Source organism: Chelon labrosus (genome assembly GCF_963514085.1).
Source record: "Chelon labrosus genome assembly, chromosome: 8".
Classification (NCBI taxonomy): domain Eukaryota; kingdom Metazoa; phylum Chordata; class Actinopteri; order Mugiliformes; family Mugilidae; genus Chelon; species Chelon labrosus.
Window position 1 is genome coordinate 6074705 of NC_140358.1, and position 15474 is coordinate 6090178.

The window sequence follows — 15474 nt, forward strand, 5'->3', positions numbered from 1 at the left end:
TCTGCAAACCAATGTGCCGGCCAATGATAATCAAGAAAATCAGCAGGTAATTAAACACAAGTTAAACGGCAAGTTAAACTCTGCGTGTGTGAATATTAACATCTGAGGTTTGAACATGTTTTTGTTTTCTCAGACAGACGAAGACTCGCTGATTTACACGGTAGCATCTTTCACCTCCAGAAAGTCTGGCAAAACTGGCACAAGGGACACAAAACCTACAGAGGAAGAGAGCATTTACACTGATGTCAAGGCTCTCAGGCTGGATCAACATCTTGATGAATGAATTTAATTGATGTTATTATAATTTTTGTCTGCACACTGAAGTAAACTTGTGTACTTTTATTGTAGTTTCTGACGAAGTTGTTCTGAATTTCCTTATATATGTATATATATTTGTATGTGTGTATGTATATATCTTTCCATGACCCGCATATGTATCTCATTGAAAACGTAATGTACTGAAAGGAAATGGTGGCTGTGTAGATGTGTTGGTTCCTATTTAATTGTCAAATACTAATTTATACAATGATTAGACAATATTGTAATATATTGAAATCAAAGCTAAGGTAAGGCCTATAGGTTTTGGCTTCTGCTAATATCTGAGTGAGAAAACGTCATCATGTGAGCCCATTACCCGATGAAGTCATGGTGACTTGTGCTCAGACATCAGAAGTTCTCGTAGCGTTGAAGCACTTTAGTAGCCTCCAGCCTATAGCTGCTGTCAAAAAGGTCAATGTAACTTAAACACTGCTCTGTAAGACGGATACAGACATGAGTGTATGTCCACTGAAACAAGCCTGATACAGCTAGTATTATACTGTTCACTGTACACAATAATGGAGCCATGAGCACTAAGTGTAATCTCTTTTTTGGCAGAACATTATAAAGTCACAGTGAAGTTGACCTTTGACCTTTTGGGGGTAAAATGTCATTATTTCATTGTTTTGGACATTTGTGTGAAATTTTGTCCTAATTAGCATATTGACTATTAACTCATGGCCTACAGTCAATGGTTGTCTCTAAACACATGTTTTGTGAGGTCACAATGACCTTTGACCTTTGACTGTTTTGATGAAAAATAGAAATTTCTTGGAAAATATGGTCAATATTTTTTTACACTAGTCATTATGATGCCATTAGCTAAATACACTTCTTATGATCTCTGTGCTGATAGTCATTTTAGCCTAATTACATAATATGGTGGGCAGCACAGTGGCGTAATGAATAAATGTTTCAGTTGTAATATAATGACTATTATTTTGTCATTATTTGTCAATGGAGAATGCAATACATTAACAAGACACTTTTAGCTTGTTCTTTGGTGTGTCATAGTACACACTCAAGGACCTTCAATATACACCACCTGGCCAAAAAAAAAAAAGTCACCACCAAGATTTAACTAAGAAAATGGGTTCGAGCCTCCTATTGGATAATTACTGCATGGGTGATTATCTTTCAGCTGGCAACAAGTTATTTAACCCCAAATGATGTAATGAGTAGTTTCTCATTTCTTCAACAACAATGTCGAAAGACACATCCCGTGGTCGTGGAAAAGATGTCAGTCTCTTTAAGAAGGGTCAAATCACTGGCATGCATGAAGCAGAGAATGAGAAGCAGAGAATCTCTAAGGAGACTGCAGAAACTACTAACACTGTCGAACGGATTATTAAAAAGGAAGGATAGTAGGCAACCATCGTCTTGAATTTCCTTCGGGATCAATAAAGTGTCTATCTATCTATCTATCTTAGAGGAAGATCCTAGTTGATCGTGATTGGCGATCACTTAAACGTTTGGTGAAATCAAATCAAAGAAAAACAACAGTAGAACTCAGGGTTATGTTTAATAATGAAAGTAAGACATGTCCACATGTACACACATACATACAATGAGAAGGGAACTCAAGGGATTGGGACTGAACAGCTGTGTAGCCTTAAGAAAACCACTAATCAGTGAAGCTAACTGGAAAAAAAAAGGCTTCAATTTGCCAGGGAGCATAAAGATTGGACTCTGTAGAAGGTCATGTGGTCTGGTGAGTCCAGGTTATTCCATCAATGGATGTTTTCCTCTTATTGATGGTACGGGCAAATGCCAAGATGACAATGCAAGGATTCATCAGGCTCAAACTGTGAAAGAGTGGTTCAGGGAGCATGAGACATCATTTTTACACATGGATTGGCCAACACAGAGTCCAGACCTTAACCCCATTGAGAATCTTTGGGATGTGCTTTTTTTTATTAGTGGTGACTTTTTTTTGGCCAGGCAGTGTATCTAGTACATAAATGCTAATTTCTTTAATGCTTTCCCATTTTTAAAGAACTTAAAAATGCTATTTTAACATGTAGAACAATGCACCTTGCCTATTTGTGCACAATACCTGTGTTAGCAATACGTAACTTACACTGATCTACCCCACTTTTTGTATTTGGAAAGTCCTGTAAGATCTTAACTGAATCTAAACCAAATCTAAACCAAAAGAGGTAAATCCAAGAATGATTATCTAACAGAAGAAATAAAAAAACAGTACTGATGCCTCACAGCGAGAAGGTCCCAGATTCGAATCCATGGGCCGGCTGGCCTTTCTGTGTGGAGTTTGCATGTTCTCTCTGTGTCTGCGTGGGTTCTCTCCGGGTACTCCAGCTTCCTCCCACAATCCAAAGATGCTCATTAGCTTAATTGGTGATTCTAAATTGGCCGTAGATGTGAATGTGAGTGTGAATGGTTGTCTGTCTCTCTGTGTTAGCCCTGAGATAGACTGGAGACCTGTCCAGGGTGTACCCCGCCTCTCGCCCGATGACAGCTGGGATAGGCTCCCCCGCGACCCTTGAACAGGAATAAGTGGTTACAGAAGATGAATGAATGAATGAAAGAAAGAAATAAAAAACAGGAAAAAAAAAAAATTAATAAAAAAATAAAAGTGCATAGCAAAAAGAGACACTCTGAGAATACAGTAAGACATGAAGAAGCAGCAACGGGATAAACAAAGGCACAAAGTAAAGCAGGAACTTCAACATCCAAGAACAAAACCAAACCCAAAATTAGTTTTATAAAAGTTTTACAATGTTTTGAAAATACTTAAAAAGTTTTTGTGTAGGACTTCAAAATTCGATCGGGAGTCCTATCCTGTCTGTTATACGCACATACACTACAAACACAGGACAACAATAACAGTCACCCAGAGACAGTCAAACACATTCAAAATAATCAGACTGTTAAAGGTGAACAATCTGGACAAAAGATAAAAAGAGAGATGAAAAGCTTCAAAGCCCAGTACGAGAACAATGTGACAGGAAGTACATTTATTGTGTCAACCAATCAGATGCCGTTTACAATGGGACGTACCCCTATAACACCTCCTTCACTCATTAAAATACCCACAAGTCTGCTTTCAAGTCACAATGTCAAGATGGTCCTGTTATGGATTACATTGCTTTGTCTTCATCCAGTATGTAAGTGTCTTTTATTCTGTCCAAAAGTTTTCTCAGTGGAGAACTTATACACCATTAGATAGTAACATTTCCATCATAAATAATATATAATTAATGCTTTTTCTGTGTTTCCCTTTCATTTAGATACGCTGGTTACAGTGAAAACAGTTCAGCTTGGAGAACCTGCAAACTTTACATGTTCTTTATCCAATCAAGGACTCAGCAAAGAAGAAATCCACTGGTACAAGCAGAGTGTCGGAGATACTCTTAAATTAATTGTGACATTGTATAAATCTACACCACCTAAGCATGGACCTGAATTTTCCCAGTCAAGATTTGACTTAAGTACTGATGAGAGTTTTAGCAACCTGACCATTATGAGGACAGTTGAAGAGGATGAGGGCATGTACCACTGTGGAATCACAGATTGGATTAAGACTAAATGGAGTGGGACATATTTGTTAGTAGAAGGAAAAACTTTGATTTATTTAGTTTTTCAGTCCCTCTTATCATGATGTGAAAAATGACAAAAACGTGTTTGGAAGTCCTCAGTTTTTAACACTGTTTTGTTCTGAGCAGGAAACACTGAGAGGACATCAAACTATACTGTTGTTCAGACAGTATCAGATCCAGTCCGTCCAGGAGACTCAAGGACTCTCCAGTGTTCAGTCCTCTCTGACTCTGAGAACAAGACGTGTCCAGGAGATCTCAGTGTGTTCTGGTTCAGAGCTGGATCAGATAAATCTCCTTCAAACATCCTCTACACTGATGGAGATACAAGTAATAAATGTGAGAAGAGATCTGAGACTCAGAAAAGATGTGTTTATCGCTTCTCTAAGGACATCAGCTCCTCTGATGCTGGGACTTACTACTGTGCTGTGGCCACATGTGGAGAGATATTATTTGGAAATGGAACTAAACTGGAAGCTGGTATGATTTAGATGATTTTGCAAAATCGTTTTGGTGTCATCATGACAGCCTCTATCAAAGCACTGATCCAGTATATTGTCTTTCTCTGTTTTTTAGATCAAGCATCAGATGCTGCGCTGGTGGTAGCAATAATATGCTTGGCCATATCTGTAATTGTACATTTTGTTTTCATCTGTTACCACACTCCAAGAGCAGTATATGAACAATATAACGGTAAGTTCTGTTTACTGATGAGTATTTTAATATTCTCCAGAAAGGAGAGCATCCGTACAAACAGGATTTTAGTCAGGACATTAGTCATTTCTTCATGATAATCGGCCAACACTTGTAGCATAATTCAAATTTTATATATTGTTATTTTGCTATTTTTCCATGTGTACCTTACAAAATATTATCTTCAATGCACGGCATGTAAACAACTAAGAAAAAAATAAAGATTTTTAGTTTATTTACATTTTTAACTTGAACTTGTTTAATGGTCTGAGATTCTTTACTAACAAGTGTGATTAAAACATGATACTTTGCTTTATTCATCACTATGCATAGAAAGCACCTCTTCACAAGTTTTCTATCTCTGGAAGAAACGCTACGAGATAAAGGAGGACGAAAGAGCTGAAAACAGAAGAAAGTATCTTTCCTCAAGTTAAATGCTGAATAACAATGTGTGAATCTATGGGCTGAGTGGTAGCACTGTGCTTTCTTAAAAGAATGAATAAATGTGTTGTCTCTTCTGACTTGCCATTTCATGATAAAAGCCAGACTTGCTCGTCGTGGCTAGTATATATATGCTTGTTTTTGTTCTTTTACATAAAATCATATATATATATATACATAAATATATAAAAAAGCTGAAACTTGTAAGATATCAAAGCCTCAGATTTTTTTTTTGTGTCAGCTTGGAATACTCTTTGTCATTGTACCTTTTTTATTTGACACCTGGGAATGTTTTTTGTCAAGACAAATTATGAAAATAAATGTCTCAAATGCTTTGTTAATGTCCAGTGTTTATGTGTGATTGGCCTGCATCCCACGGGAGGCGACTGTTAAGCACAAGATTCATGCAGATTCAGATCAGCTCATGTAAAGCTACAGATGTTTATACTGCAGTGCTGACAAAACACAGACAAACGTTAGTATTCATAGTGACATAGAATGAGAAGTTAGCTGAAGTAGTCCAGTCACAATAAACAGCAACATGAATCTAAAATAAAATCATATTTAGAGTTATTTCACACTTTTTTTTACTACATAATTCCATATGTGTTCATTCATAGTTTTGATGCCTTCAGTGAGAATCTACAATGTAAATAATCATGAAAATAAAGAAAAAACATTAAATGAGAGGATGTGTCCAAACTTTTGACCGGTAGTGTATATATTGTTAGCTCCAGCTAACAGGAGATGAAGGTTTCTACGTGCGGGAGGAAGGACCACTCTTGAGACGAATATCTCACTTTACTCACTTTACTGGAGGTTGGCGGTAAACACAGGTAAGTTACACTCACAGCTGAACGCTCTAGCTCTAGCGCAGACAGACTTAAGTCCGCACCAAAGCAGGCCAGCGATCATAACACAGGGCTGTATCTACCGGAACTCTACTATAGCGGAACAGGAACTAAATATCTATTATGTGGTTCCAGGAGGGATTAACAGCTATGAAATTACATCATAAAACATAAAAATACACTCAAGAAACTTCAATATTAATATACACAAAAAAAGTCACCACCCGGATTTAACTAAGCAAATGGGTTCGAGCCTCCTATTGGATAATTACTGCATGGGTGATTATCTTTCAGTTGGAAACAAGTCATTTAACCCCAACTGATGCAATGAGAAGCTTCTCATTTCTTCCACAACCATGTCGAAAGACACATCCTGTGGTCGTGGAAAAGATGTTATTCTGTTTTAGAAGGGTCAAATCATTTGCATACATCAAGCAGAGAATGAGAAGCAGAGAATCTCTAAGGAGACTGCAGAAACTACTAAAACTGGGTTAAGAACTGTCGAAGGCATTATTAAAAACTGGAAGGATGGTGAGGAACCATCGACTTTGAGGAAGAAATGTGGTCACTTGAAATCAAATCGAAGAAAAACAACAGTAGAACTCAGGGCTATGTTTAATAGTGAAAGTAAGACATTTGCATGTGTACAATGTGAAGGGAACTCACAGGATTGGGACTGAACAGCTGTGGAGCCTCAAGAAAACCACTAATCAGTGAGGTTAACTGGGAAAAAAGGCTTCAATTTGCTAGGGAGCATAAAGATTGGACTCTGGAACAATGGAAGAAGGTCATGTGGTCTGATGAGTCCAGATTTACCCTGTTCCAGAGTGATGGGGGCATCAGGATAAGAAGAGAGGCAGATGAAGTGATGCACCCATCATGCCTAGTGTCTACTGTACAAGCCTGTGGGGGCAGTGTTATGATCTGGGGTTGCTGCAGTTGCTCAGGTCTAGGTTCAGCAACATCATGTGTCCAAAGAATGAGGTCAGCTGACTACCTGAATATACTGAATGACCAGGTTATTCCATCAATGGATTTTTTCTTCCCTGATGGTACGGGCATATTCCAAGATGATAATGCCAGGATTCATTGGGCTCAAATTGTGAAAGAGTGGTTCAGGGAGCATGAGACATCATTTTCACACATGGATTGGACACTGCAGAGTCCAGACCTTAACCCCTTGAGGATCTTTGGGATGTGCTGCAGAAGGCTTTACGTAGATGCCAGACTCTCCCATCATCAATACAAGATCTTGGTGAAAAATGAATGCAACACTGGATGGAGATAAATCTGGTGACATTGCAGAAGCTTAACGAAACAATGCCACAGTGAATGTGTGCTGTAATTAAAGCTAAAGGTGGTTCAACAAAATATTGGAGTGTGTGACCTTTTTTTATTGGTGGCAACTTTTGTTTGGCCAGGCAGTGTATTTAGTACGTAAATGCTAATTTCTTTAATGTTTTCCCATTTTTAAAGCATTTAAAAATACTTTTTTAACATGAAGAACAATGCACCTTGCCTACTAGTGCACAATACCTGTGTTAGCAATACGTTACACCGATCTACCCCACTTTTTGTATTTGGAAAGTCCTGTAAAATCTAAACCAAATCTTAGGCTACCTTTACACGGAAACTATCTGAACCAAAAGCGCAAAAGTGGCGTTTCGTTTTCACTTTTAACTCCGCATTTAGACGAGCGTTTCTGAAACAAATCTGTGTTCAAACGGAAACGCAAAAGTGTGTGAAATTTCATACACATAGATGCAGTATACTGCCAGATGGCTAGGTGGCAACACTCCCAAGAGTGCCTGCATAGAGGTATTTACTTTTCTTCTACTTTTCCACGCTTAGCGCGCGAAATACATTAACCAAAACAACCACTTGGATACAAATTATTGCGGCTAGGGCCTGTTGAACCTCCATCGCGGAGCTCGACATGTTGTTTACTTGTTTTTCCGGTCCTGTCGCATGCTTGTCACGTCATTTCTATTCGAGGAGAAACGCAGTTTTGCGTTATTCACCCTTTGCACGGTGACGCGAGGGTGGAGCGTTTTTAAGATTTCCACTCTGGAGGGTGGTTTCACTTTTTTGCGTTTTCAACCCCCAAAAACGCCGTCACCATCTAAACGATATAGGACATCCGATAAAATGTTTTGCGCTTTTCACCTCCAATCGTTTCCGTGTAAAGTGCCCCTTAACCAAAAGAGGTAAATCCAAGAATGATTATCTAACAGGAAAAAAATAAAAAATAAAAGTGCATAGCAAAAAGGCACTCGGAGAATGCAGTAAGACATGAAGAAGCAGCAACGGGATAAACAGACAAAGGCATAAAGTAAAACAGGAACTTCAACACCCATGACCAAAACCAAACCCAAAACTGTCTGTGAAGGTTCCCAGTTATCCTCGTCATGACATATCCAAAAAAGTTTCAAAAAAGGCAACTGGACTTGTAGAGGTTTTTTTTTGAGAAGACATTTCACCACTCATCTGAGTAGCTTCTTCAGTTCTAGGGGACTGGTGGGAAGTCTGAGGTTTAAATAGGATCTCCTCCTGAAACTTGAATGTTATGTTAACAACCAGAAATTGGTGCAGCTAATTTCCTTTAACAATTGGGTACTTACCTGTTGTTGAGGGGGGACTGTTTTTGTCCCCGTCCTCTTTTCTATGAATGGTGCTCTAACGACTCTTGTCTGTCAGAGGCTCCAGTGTCAAGGTGTGAATGAGGCTGAAACTTCTTGGGGACAGAAGTTAAAACTGTATTGTAAATAGATGGCAGATTAAATCTCAGTCCACCTCCTCTGTTCAGAGAAGGTTTTTTCAGTTTGCCCTTTGTCCTTCAGGTGTAGGTGGACCGCTGAATCGTTTCCTGATGAGCTGGCTCTCCTGTGTTGGTACATGCATTTGTGGATGGGTTGTTTGGTTTCCCCAATGTACAAGTCTGTACACTCCTCACTGCACTGAACAGCATACACCACATTACTATGTTTTTGCCTGGGTGTTTTGTCTTTAGGATGGACCAGTCGTTGCCTAAGTGTATTCCCTGGTTTGAAATAAACTGGAATGCGGTGATTTCTGAAAATTCTCCTGAGTTTTTCGGATACCCCAGCCACATAGGGGATGATGATGTTCTTCCTTTTGTTGCCCTCCTCTCTGTCCTTTTTGGGATATCTTTTTGAGCCTTTGACAAAGGCCCAGTTGGGATATCCAAATGTCTTAAGTGCCCGTTTGATGCATTTCTGTGACTTCCCCTTACCATCCAGTCTTGTGGGTAGAGTCTGTGCTCTGTGCTGGAGCGTTCTGATGACCCCTAGTTTGTGCTCCAGGGGGTGGTGGGAAACAAATAATAAGTGCTGATCAGTGTGAGTGGGTTTTCTATACACTTCAATGTTGAGGCTTCGGTCTTCTTCCACATGCATCAGACAGTCCAGGAAAGCCAAACTACCTCCGCTGATGTCTTCCTGAGTGAACTTGATGTTGCTGTCCACTGCATTGATGTGCCATGTGTAATATTCCACGTCCTGTGTCTTGATTTTAACCAAAGTGTCGTCCAAAAGTTTTTGTGTAAGACTTCAAAATTCACTTGGGAGTCCTGTCCTGTTAACACAGGTCTGTTATACATAGGCACATACACTACAAACACAGGGCAACAATAACAGTCACCCAGAGACAGTCAAACACATTCAAAATAATCAGACAGTTAAAGGTGAACAATCTGGACAAAAGATAAAAAGAGAGATGAAAAGCTTCAAAGCCCAGTACGAGGACAACGTGACAGGAAGTACATTTATTGTGTCAACCAATCAGATGCAGCTTACAGTGGGACGTACCCCTATAACACCTCCTTCACTCATTAAAATACCCACAAGTCTGCTTTCAAGACACAGTGTCAAGATGGTCCTCTTATGGATTACAATGCTTTGTCTTCATCCAGTATGTAAGTGTCTTTTATTCTGTCCAAAAGTTTTCTCAGTGGAGAATTTACATACTAAATAGACTTTTTCACATCATATGCACTATTTCTTGAATTATTTTCAAAAGTTTTACTCAGAATTTACACACCACGATAAAACATTTGGATTGTAACTTTTCCACATCATAATGATTTATAATTAATGCTTTTTCTGTGTTTTCCTTTCATTTAGATACGCTGGTTGCAGTGAAAACAGTTCAGCTTGGAGAACCTGCAAACTTTACATGTTCTTTATCCAATCAAGGACTTGACATTGGAGAAATCCACTGGTACAAGCAGAGTGTCGGAGATACTCTTAAATTAATTGTGACAGTGTATAAATCTAAATCTACACCTGAGTATGGACCTGAATTTTCTCAGTCAAGATTTGACTTAAGTACTGATGAGAGTTTTAGCAACCTGACCATTATGAGGACAGTTGAAGAGGATGAGGGCATGTACCACTGTGGACTCACAGAGTGGATTAAGACTAAATGGAGTGGGACATATTTGTTAGTAGAAGGTACAATGTTGATTTTTCAGAGGTTTTTCAGTCCCTCTTATCATGATGTGAAAAATGCCAAAAACGTGTTTGGAAGTACTCAGTTTTTAATACTGTTTTGTTTTGAGCAGGAAACACTGAGAGGACATCAACCTATACTGTTGTTCAGACAGTATCAGATCCAGTCCGTCCAGGAGACTCAGTGACTCTCCAGTGTTCAGTCCTCTCTGACTCTGAGAACAAGACGTGTCCAGGAGATCTCAGTGTGTTCTGGTTCAGAGCTGGATCAGATAAATCTCCTTCAAACATCATCTACACTGATGGAAATACAAGTAATAAATGTGAGAAGAGATCTGAGACTCAGAAGAGATGTGTTTATCACTTCTCTAAGGACATCAGCTCCTCTGATGCTGGGACTTACTACTGTGCTGTGGCCACATGTGGAGAGATATTATTTGGAAATGGAACTAAACTGGAAGCTGGTAGGATTTTGATGATTTCACAAAATCGTTTTGGTGTCATCGTGACAGCCTCTATCAAAGCACTGATCCAGTATATTTTCTTTCTCTGTTTTCTAGATCAATCATCAGATGCTGCGCTGGTGGTAGCAGTAATATGCTTGGCCATATCTGTAATTGTACATTTTGTTTTCATCTGTTACCAAACTCCAAGAGACGGTAAGTTCTGTTTACTCATGAGTATTTTAATATTCTCCAGAAAGGAGAGCATACATACAAACAGGATTTTAGTCAGGACATTAGTCATTTCTTCATGATAATCAGCCAACACTTGTAGCATAATTTAATTTTTTATATAGTTATTTTGCTATTGTTCCATGTGTACCTTACAAAATATTATCTTCAAAGCATGGCATGCAAACAACTAAGAGAGACAAAGTAAAGATTTTTAGTTTATTTACATTTTTAACTTGAACTTGTTTAATGGTCTGAGATTCTTTACTAACAAGTGTGATTAAAAACATGATACCTGTGCTTTATTCATCACTATGCATAGAAAGCACCTCTTCACAAGTTTTCTATCTCTGGAAGAAACGCTACGAGATAAAGGAGGATGAAAGAGCTGAAAACAGAAGAAAGTGTCTTTCCTCAAGTTAAATGCTGAATAACAATGTGTGAATCTATGGGCTGAGTGGTAGCACTGTGCTTTCTTAAAAGAATGAATAAATGTGTTGTCTCTTCTGACTTGCCATTTCATGATAAAAGCCAGACTTGCACCTCGTGGTTAGTATTTGACTGATGATTTTATATATGCTTGTTTTTGTTCTTTTACATAAAAACATATAGAGATATAAAAAAAAAAAAAAAACGCTGAAACTTGTAAGATATCAAAGCCTCTGATTTTTTGTGTCAGCTTGGAATACTCTTTGTCATTGTACCTTTTTTATTTGACACCTGGGAATGCTTTTTGTCAAGACAAATTATGAAAATAAATGTCTCAAATGCTTTGTTAATGTCCAGTGTTTATGTTTGATTGGCCTGCATCCCACAGGAGGCGACTGTTAAGCACAAGACTCGTGCAGATTCAGATCAGCTCATGTAAAGCTACAGATGTTTATTGCAGTGCTGAAAAAACACAGACAAACTTTAGTATTCATAGTGAAATATTAATATTTAGAGTTATTTCACACTTTCTTGTTTACCTCTTAATTCCATATGTGTTCATTCATAGTTTTGATGCCTTCAGTGAGAATCTACAATGTAAATGATCATGAAAATAAAGAAAAAACTTTAAATGAGACGGTCTGTCCAAACTTTTGACTGGTAGTGTATATATTGTTAGCTCCGCCTAACAGGAGATGAAGGTTTCTACGTGCAGGAGGAAGGACCACTCTTGAGACAAATATCTCACTTTACTCACTTTACTGGAGGTTGGCAGCAAACACAGGTAAGTTATACTCACAACGCTGTTGTCGCTAGAGCGTTCGAGTTATACTCGAACGCTCTAGCTCTAGCGCAGACTTAAGTCCACACCAAAGCAGGCGTGAGATCATAACACAGGGTTGTATCTACCAGAACTCTACTATAGCGGAACAGGAACTAAATATCTATTATGTGGTTTTATGTGGATTAACAGCTATGAAATTACATCATAAAACATAAAAAATACCTCAATCTGATTACTCAAGGTGAGAACAACAATATTACAATATTAACAGAATGCCCCCCCCCCCCCCCCCAAGCATACCGAGTCCCTTCAGTGCTAAATGGTGTAAACAGTCAACTACACAATCCAATTTAATCAAAACCAACATTACTAAACTGGACCAAGACACGTTCTCTAAGTATTTTGATAACGAGCTGGTGTATCACTTGCCCCTTTTGAGTTCTTCTTGCTGGAGGTCCTTGGCTGACCTCCTCTGACCCCAAGGTATGTATCTCCTCTGGGTGCAGGCGCAGTGCGGCCTGCCTCGTCTGCGTGCTGCAACCCAGCACTTGCCTTCCGTGACCGGCGGCTCAGGAGAATCAAGCCCAGTTTCATTCAGTTCATTGTCACTCCTGTGCTCAGTACACAGAGGCTGTAGTGCAACAGGGCCTTGTTCAATGGGTGTGACTGGGTTCTGGCACTGAGGGAGAACTTTGTGCCTCTGACACCTGATCCATGCAGGAATCACATCACCTGTGTACAGCTTCAGCTGATCATGGTGCATGAGTTTTCTTATCACGCTGAGTCATTATCTCATATAGCACTGGAACACAGCCGGCCGTAACTATATGTGGGACTTTCCAGGGGGCTTCTAACTCGGTGTCGAGGATTAACGGCCTGTGGGTGTCAGATAAGCCAGAACAGGAGCAGTAGTTAGTGTCTCTTTGAGCTGCAGAAAGGCATTCTGCTGAGGTTCACCCCACTGGAACTGCTGCTGTTTTTTTAAGGAGATTATTCAGGGGGGTAGCCAGCTGCACATCCTTGACCAGTGCTGGGTTGGGACTTATCCCTTCTCCACTGACCATGTGTCCCAGGAAAAGGACCTCGTCTCTCAACAGCTGACATTTTTTGGGTTTGAGCTTCAAACCGTAGCTACGGAGGCGGTCATAGCTGCAAGTTCTCTTCAACCCCTCTGCCAAGGATGATTATATCATCCAAGTAAACGAGAAGTGTCTTCCACTGAAATCCTCTGAGGACCAGTTCCATGGCTCTCTGAAACGTCCCAGGTGCGTTGCAGAGGCCAAATGGCATACTAGTGTATTCACAGAGGCCATAGCGGGTGATGAATGCTGTTTTGTCACGGTACAGGAGCACCTTGGGAACAGGAGCAGGAGCCGGACCCCAAGCTACCTCAGAAACATGAGCCAGAGTCCGAGCCACCTCGGAGACAGGAGCAGAGGCGACTCTTGGAGCCAGAACAGGAGCCGAACATTAGGTGACCCTCGGGGCCGGAACAGGAGAAAGACGTGAGCCGACCCTTGGGGCCAGTACAGGAACAGGGCAAGAGCCGACCCTCTGGGCCGGTGCAGGAGCAGGACCAGAAGCCATCGAGACCAGGATCGGAGGCAGGAACAGGAACAGGAGATGGATCAGGAGCCAGCACAGGTACAGCTCGATAGGGGTTAACTGGTTAACTGGTTAACTGGGGTTAGCAGGCCGGCGGCTAGCAGGCCGGGGAGACGCTACCATGTGGCCGGCAGACCAGGGCGACTGAGGCTGCCAGCAAGCAGGCCTGCCTCCCTGTCCGAGCCCTCATGGCTAAACAAGTGCCCTCAAAAGAATTCAGAAACTCGGACATGATCCATGGTTTATGTTCCAGCGTTTGTTCCAAATAATAAGCAACTACATGCCTTTTACTCTCCTCCTCGTGAGAAGGAATACTGTATACTCCGCTGGGTCCATTCTGGTCTTGTCATTCTGTCAACGGGGGTTAGGGAAAATGTGGGGTAGGACCCAAATGCAGTACAGAGCGGCAAGGCAGGAGTAGGCAAAAAATATTTTATGAACATAAATAGACAAAACTGAAGGCACAGCAGATGAGGCAGGAAATCTTAACTTGACAAAACAAAAACTTCTTTGAAACATATTCTATGAACTTGACAAGACAAAACTATGAGACAAGAACAAAAAAATATGACAAATAACAAGAATCATGACAATCGAACAAAACTTGACAAGACCAAAATGACGAATACAACAAGAGAGAAAACAAAGGGGAAGGCAGGACTATATATACTAGGGATGGCTCGATACAACTTTTTTATGTCCGATACCGATACCGATACTGCAATTTGGAGTATCTGCCGATACCGATATCAATCCGATACCTTCTTTTCTCCTCTGTTAAGTTGTTTATGATACATATAGTTTGTATAGATGTACTTTGCTTCATATGGACATCTAAAAACACCATGGTCAAACTGTGCAACAAATATTCTGCTCCCCTAAGGGAAGAAATAAAATAGCCCACAATGTGCCTCAAGCCATAAGCTCTTCATTTAAACTTCAAATAAGTGCAAAATGCAAACTTGAATGTTTCTTCTTTCACATGTAACCTCTGGGGTTGAACTGTATGTAAAACACTCATATCAAACTAGATATAGAATGGACTCAGCCTAATGTTCCATTGAACACGCTTGCGAGCTGCTTTTACAATGACCAAGTCAAAGTGATCTACCTATCCTAAGTCATATTAATTGTTGCTACAGTGTTAAAAGCTCTATCCATCTTTGTTTTTATTTTTATCAAGAAAAATTGGTGCACTGCACCTTTAGAAAAATAGCGCTGTCTCTTTAAGAAAGACGGTAGTCTTGAGTTGTTGTGGTTGAAGTTGTGCGTGGCTGTGGATGTGTGCCGCTGAACTGAGGGTATGTTGCAAATATAAAGTAAAATAAATAAAGATGAACGTTTGTCTTGCTGTTTGTTTTGGAGGTGCAACAGTTAATTGTTAAGCCAGACTAACATCTAAAATATTTTATTTTTTTCCAATGGCACGAGATCTACCCGCACCGGTCGATCGCGATCACGTATGGGCACCCCTGCTATAGGACATATAGCTGCTTTAAGTGACTGCTAACTTTAAATAACTGTCACAAACACTTGCGTCCAGTGCTGCTGCCACCCCTTGAGACACTCGCGCTGCACAAGTTGCATTCGGCTGTTTTACCTTTCTCTTCCTTGCGTGCAAAGTAACTCCACACAGCTGACATGATTCACTGT

At 40.1% G+C, this 15474-nt stretch overlaps 1 protein-coding gene across 1 annotated transcript; it reads left to right on the forward strand.

The window, feature by feature from the left end:
* Positions 1-3532: 3532 nt before the first annotated feature.
* LOC311491324 (signal-regulatory protein beta-2-like) lies at positions 3533-4550 on the forward strand (the record flags this gene model as incomplete). Its single annotated transcript, XM_084549230.1, has 2 exons — positions 3533-3896; positions 4005-4550. Coding segments are annotated over 2 exons (726 nt in total), but the record flags the coding sequence as incomplete, so codon positions are not given.
* Between the last annotated feature and the right edge of the window lie 10924 nt (positions 4551-15474).